At 40.4% G+C, this 6,000-nt stretch overlaps 1 protein-coding gene across 9 annotated transcripts in view; it reads left to right on the top strand.

The window, feature by feature from the left end:
* Window positions 1-6,000, top strand: part of LOC106877917 (cadherin-87A) — a 222,610-nt gene that overhangs the window by 88,462 nt on the left and 128,148 nt on the right. For all 9 annotated transcript variants that reach the window (XR_016240751.1, XR_016240750.1, XM_089347726.1 and 6 more), the window contains 2 exons: window positions 157-276; window positions 5,752-5,868. Coding sequence is in view for 7 of the 9 variants with exons in the window: in XM_089347726.1 (XP_089203852.1) it covers window positions 157-276; window positions 5,752-5,868 (237 nt within the window). In the remaining 2 variants the exon portion in view is untranslated. The remainder of the gene's footprint in view (window positions 1-156; window positions 277-5,751; window positions 5,869-6,000) is intronic.

Genomic DNA, 6,000 nt, shown 5'->3' with positions numbered 1-6,000 from the left:
ACTAGGACTGTAGTTGATTGTGCCTTGAAAGCAAATTAAAAAAGACTACTGAAATATTAATAATGATTAACAAGTAAATACACATTATTAAACAAATAAGTAAAAAAAATAAGTAAAAACAAATAATGAAACTTAAACATTTTTTTTTACTTGTAGAATTCAAAAGGAATTGAAGACTACATGAAAATTAAAGATGAATATAAAGGTATCATCACAGTAGTAAAAGCACTGGACTACGAAACAAGAAACTTTTTTGAATATACAGTACAAGTATCTGTAAGTATTTAAACTTAAATTATCTTTTCTTGGGTTTCCATTCTTATTGAAATGAAATGGTAACGGTATAATATATATACACATTCATACACACATGCCAAATCTGTAGTAACTTCTTAAGTTTTCTATTTTATGGTTTGAAGTTGAAATTTTGTGGACCAGCCCACTCAATGGAATATTGATGTTAAGAAGGGCATACAACCATAAAAGCCATGCCAAAACAGACACAGAAGCATGGCACAGGCTCCTGCCTCACCAGTTACGAATAACTGTCCAGCCCATGCCAGCATGGTAAGAGGACATTAAACAATGTCTGTCTGGTCAAACAAATCAGTTCCTTTCTCTTTATTCTTTCTGCATGCACCAAAAGTATATGAATTTCGATGAGAAGCTCAACCCTCACATATTTTCAAAGAAAATAATTTTGCAGTTTCTTTAACAACAAATAGTTTGGACATGCTTTGCTGATGACAGCAAAGATATCAAGAAAAAGGGAAATATGAACTCACTCCCATACATTTACACAAACACATACATATACAAACATACATATATCATCATCATTATTGTTGTCATCGTTGTCATTGTTATCATCATCATCATCATCATCATTTAATGTTCATTTTATATACTGGTTTAGGCTGGATAGTTTGACATTAAGTTTCAGTGTCAACTTTGGCATAATTTCTATGGCTGGATGCCCTTCCTAGTGTCACTCACTTTACTGTGTGTGTTGAGTACTTTTATTTTTATAACACAACCATTGGTGAAGTTGTAAGTAACTTGCAAGACAAAAAAGAAAAGAAAGAAAATGTCTCCTCGACTGAGTGGACATGTATTTGAGAAATGGATAGGTGACTTTATGGCTGGTATTGGAGGCAGAAGTATGATAGTGGGACAAGCAGAGGTATCTTGCTATAGAAGAGATACATGGCTACCCTATATTACATGAGGGTGAGGGATAGTAGCTGGGAGATAAAGATGGTGGGGATGAGTGCCAGAGTGTACTCTCAAGATACAAGAAGGTAAATATGAAGGAGAAAATAGGTAGTGGATCAGGAGGGAAGAGGATCAGAATGGTAATTTCATAAGAGTATGAGAGAATATTGACAGATAGGGATGGGGCTGTAGTTGGCTGTAATGAGTGATAAACAAAGGTGGAGGTGTGGTTGATGGTAAATATCAGTATTGAAGTGGGAGAGTGAGAGAAATAGAAGTGACTCAGAAAAGAAGAGTGACAAGCAGCAGCATAGGAGGTGTGGAGAGTAGCAGTATCAGAAATAGGTGGACAAAACAGAAGTAATAAGATGTGCAAATTTTGAAATTGGATGGGGATGGGAGGCAAGTGACAGTCGTAGAGATGGAGGTCAGAGGTGCATGAGAGAGGCTAAAGTGAGTGGGTAGACAGAAGTGATTAGGGATTTGGGGCTGTCATCAATAGCAGATATGAATATACAGTACAAGTATCTGTAAGTATTTAAACTTAAATTATCTTTTCTTGGGTTTCCATTCTTATTGAAATGAAATGGTAACGGTATAATATATATACACATTCATACACACATGCCAAATCTGTAGTGACAAAGCCAGTTTCTAACCTAGATCCAACATCAACAACAGGGTAATTTTGTTTGTATGTATGTGTGTAGATTTGTAGTTCTGCTTTATGTATGTATTCTCATGCACATAGTTGCATATCTAGATATGCTCGTTATCATCATCATCATCGTTTAACATCCGTTTTCCATACTGGCATGGGTTGGATGGTTTGACTGGGACTGGCAAGCCAGGAAGCTGCACCAGGCTCCAATCTGATCTGGCAGTGTTTCTACAGCTGGATGCCCTTCCTAATGCCAACCACTCAAAGAGTGTAGTGGGTGCTTTTTACATGTCACCGGCATGGGAGCCAATCAGGCGGCATTGGCATCGGCCATGTTCGGATGGTGCTTTTTACATGCTACCGGCACAGGAGCCAGTTAGGGTGGGGAGGCTGGCATCGATCACATTCGGATGGTGCTTTTTACATGCCAATGGCACGGGGAGCCAGTCAGGCGGCAATGGCAGTGACCCATGCATGCATGGTGCTTATTGCGTGCCACCAGCGTGGGAGCCAGCCAGATGGCACTGGCAGCTGCCACAACTACAATTTCCATTTGATTGTGATTTGATTTTGATTTTGATTTTACTTGACTCAGTAGGTCCCCTCAAACATGGAATGTTGCCCAACGATTCAAAGGTACTTTTTAAATGGGCTGGTTATGTGACACTGGTGTAGGCTATGGCTGTGATCTCACTTTACTTGCTGGGTCTTCTCAATCACAGTATATCTCCAAAGGTCTCAGTCTTTCATCATTGTCTCTGTGAGGCCCAATGTTCGAAGGTCATGCTTCACTACCTCATCCCATGTCTTCCTGGGTCTCCCTCTTCCACGAGTTCCTTCCACTGTTAGCAAGTGACACTTTTTCACAGAGCTCTTCTTATCCATATGCAGCACATGACCATACCATTGCAGTTGTCTCTCTTGCACACCACATTTGATGCTTCTTATGTCCAGCATTTCTTTCAGGGTGCTTACACTCTGTTGTGTGTGCACACTGACATTATACATCCAGCAGATCACACTAGCTTCATTTCTTTTGAGCCTATGGATGTCTTCAGCAGTCACGGCCCATGTTTCACTGCCATGTAGCAGGGCAGTTAGCACACATGCATGAAACAATCTACCTTTCACTCTGAGAAAGTGGCCTTTGTCACCAGTAGAGGTAGGAGCTTTCTGAACTTTGTCCAGGCTATTCTTATTCTAGTAGCGACACCCTCTGAGCATCACCCCCACTACAGATTTGGTCACCTAGGTAGCAAAAGCTATCAAATATTTCTAGCTTCTTCCCCAGAAATGTGATGGAATCAGTTTTCTGAGCATCTGTGGTGTTTATTGCCCCTGTGCATCTGTCGCACACAAAAGCTGTCTTCCCAGTTAACCTTTCTTTGATGTTGTTTCACCTCTTATGCTTCCATAGCTTACACTGGGTACATCTTATGGAGTTTATACCTACAACTTTTCTACTGATTGAGCAGGGCCATCTACCTGATGGGGTTTGTGATGTGTTCACCTTTCTACTTATTAGGACTTTGGTTTTGCAACATTGACTCTAAGGCCCTTTGAGTCTAAATCTTGCTTCTACACCTGAAATTTCTTCTAGTTCTGGGAGTGATTCCACTATGAGAGCAAGATCATCAGCATAGAGGAGCTCCCAGAGGCAACCTGTCTTGAATTCCTCTGTTATTGCCTGGAGGACTATAATGAATAAGACAGTCCTTAGGGCTGATCCTTGGTAAACCCCTACTTCTACCCGGAATTCTTCTCTATACTATCGACCTTTACCTTACTAATGTAAAGGGCCTGTACAGTTCTTATTAACCACTCGTCAATCACCAGTTTCCACATTGCCCACTCGATAAGAGATCAAGGGACCCTATCAAAGGCTTTCTCCAAGTTAACAAAAGCCAAGTATAGGGGTTTATCTTTGGCTAGGTATTTATCCTGCAATTGCCATACCAGGAATATAGCATCAGTGGCGCTTCTACCTGGCATAAAATCAAACTGCATCCCATTTGAGCAGACTCTCTCCCTAATTAGTTGGGCTATGACCCTCTCATGACCTTCATCACCTGATCCAGCAGTTTGATACCCCTGTAGTTATTCCTATCTAAAGCATCAACATCACCTTTGTAGCAGTTGACTATGGTGCTGCTACACCAGTCATTGGGTACGACTCCTTTGTGAACTACCAGGTTTACAATTCGGGTGACTAGGCCATAACACACACCACCAGATATTTTAAGCATCTCAACAATGATTCCTGATGTACTGGGTCCTTAATTGCTTTATCTACCAGGGTGCTATCTATGCGGGTAGCTGAATCCTCCACAGGGTCAACATTTGGCAGGCTCTCCTCCTCCCATTCATTCTCCACATTCAGCAGCCTTTTGTAATGGCTTCTCCAGGACTCTTTCTTTGCAGAATCATTAAAAGTAAGTGCGCCAGTCAAGGCGGCATTGGCATTGGCCACATTTGGATGGTGCTTTTTACATGTCAGAGGAAGGTTAACAGGGAAACTAACTTTTGTGTGTGGAAGGTGCACAGGTACAACAAATGCTGCAAATGTGCAGAAAATAGACTTCCAGGGGGACAAGCTAGAGATAGTAGATAGCTTTTGTTATCTAAGTGACCAAGTTAGTAGTGGAGGTGGATGTTTCGAGAGCATAGCTGTGAGAATAAGATTAGGCTGGGCAACTACTCCTGCTGGCAACAAAGGGCCTCTCTCTCAGATTGAAAGGCAGATTGTTTGATGACTGTGTGCAAGCAGCTATGCTGCATGGCAGTGAAACATGGGCTGTGACAGCTGATTACATGCATAGACTTGAAAGAAACTAAGCCACTATGCTTCACTGGGTGTGCAACATCAGTGTGCATGTTCAACAGAGTGTATGCATTTTGAGAGAAAAGTTAGGCATAAGAGGTATCAGATGTGGTGTGCAAGAGAGCTGACTGTACTGGTATGGTCATATGATACCTATGGACGAGGACAGCTGAGTAAAGAAGTGCTGATCTCTGATTGTGGAAGAAACCTGTGGTAGAGGTACACCCAGGAAGACATAGGACATGATGGTGAAGCATGATCTTTGAACTTTGAGCCTCACAGAGGCAATGACTGGTGACCGAGACCTTTGGTAATGTGCTGTGCTTGAAAGGACCTGTCAAACCAAGTGCACCCGTGCTGGTGCTATGTAAAGGACAGCTTTTGAACATTAGGCCTCACGGAGGCAAAGTGACTGAGTTCCTTTCAAGTGTTGGGCTGCATGGTGGCAAAGTAGCCAAGTTCCTTTTGAGTGTTGGGCCTCACAGAGGCAATGATCAAGACCTTTGGCGTTATGTCATGCTTGAGAAGAAGACCCATCAAGCTGGGCAAAATCGGTGTCGTGTCAAACAAATTGGCATATAAATGCACCCCAGTGTCATGTAAATGGCACCTGTGCCAGTGACGTAAAAGCACCCATTACACTCTTAGAGTGATTGGCGTTAGGAAGGGTATCTGGCTGTAGCAAACCATGCCAAATCAGTCTGGTGTAGCCATCCAACCTATGCCAACATGGACAGTGGACATATAATGATGATGATGATGATATATACTCCGGTATATATATATATATATATATATATATATATATATATATATATATATATATATTAAAATCAACTCATACACATTATTATTTTAGTATCCATTGTTCCATACTGGTCTATTGCACAGTTTATCATATCACCATTCATTTTAGTATCCTTTGTTTCCTCATCTGGGATGTGCAACATACTAAAATGAATGTTAGATAAAATAGAAATGTAATATTGTGTACATAAATTATATTCTACAATGAATTGAAGATAAACTAAAATAATTTCAAACTTAATTTCAGGATGGAAACCTTACAGCAAATGCTTCTGTATGGATCCAAGTTGAGGATGTTCAAGACATGCCACCAGCATTTACAAGTTCTGGCTTTGTTGAGAAAATCATGGAAAATTCAAAGAAGGTTATACATTACATTTCCAGTTCAGTTTTTATTGTTAGTTTTGGTGAAAAATAATCACAAAAAATTTTAAAAATTATATATGCGTATTTAATTGTTCTGTATGTATGTCTGTGTGTTTGTATATTATGTATA

The sequence above is a fragment of the Octopus bimaculoides genome, chromosome 2, assembly GCF_046866305.1.
Source record: "Octopus bimaculoides isolate indiv1 chromosome 2, ASM4686630v1, whole genome shotgun sequence".
Classification (NCBI taxonomy): domain Eukaryota; kingdom Metazoa; phylum Mollusca; class Cephalopoda; order Octopoda; family Octopodidae; genus Octopus; species Octopus bimaculoides.
This window is presented reverse-complemented; position numbering and strand designations above follow the sequence as displayed.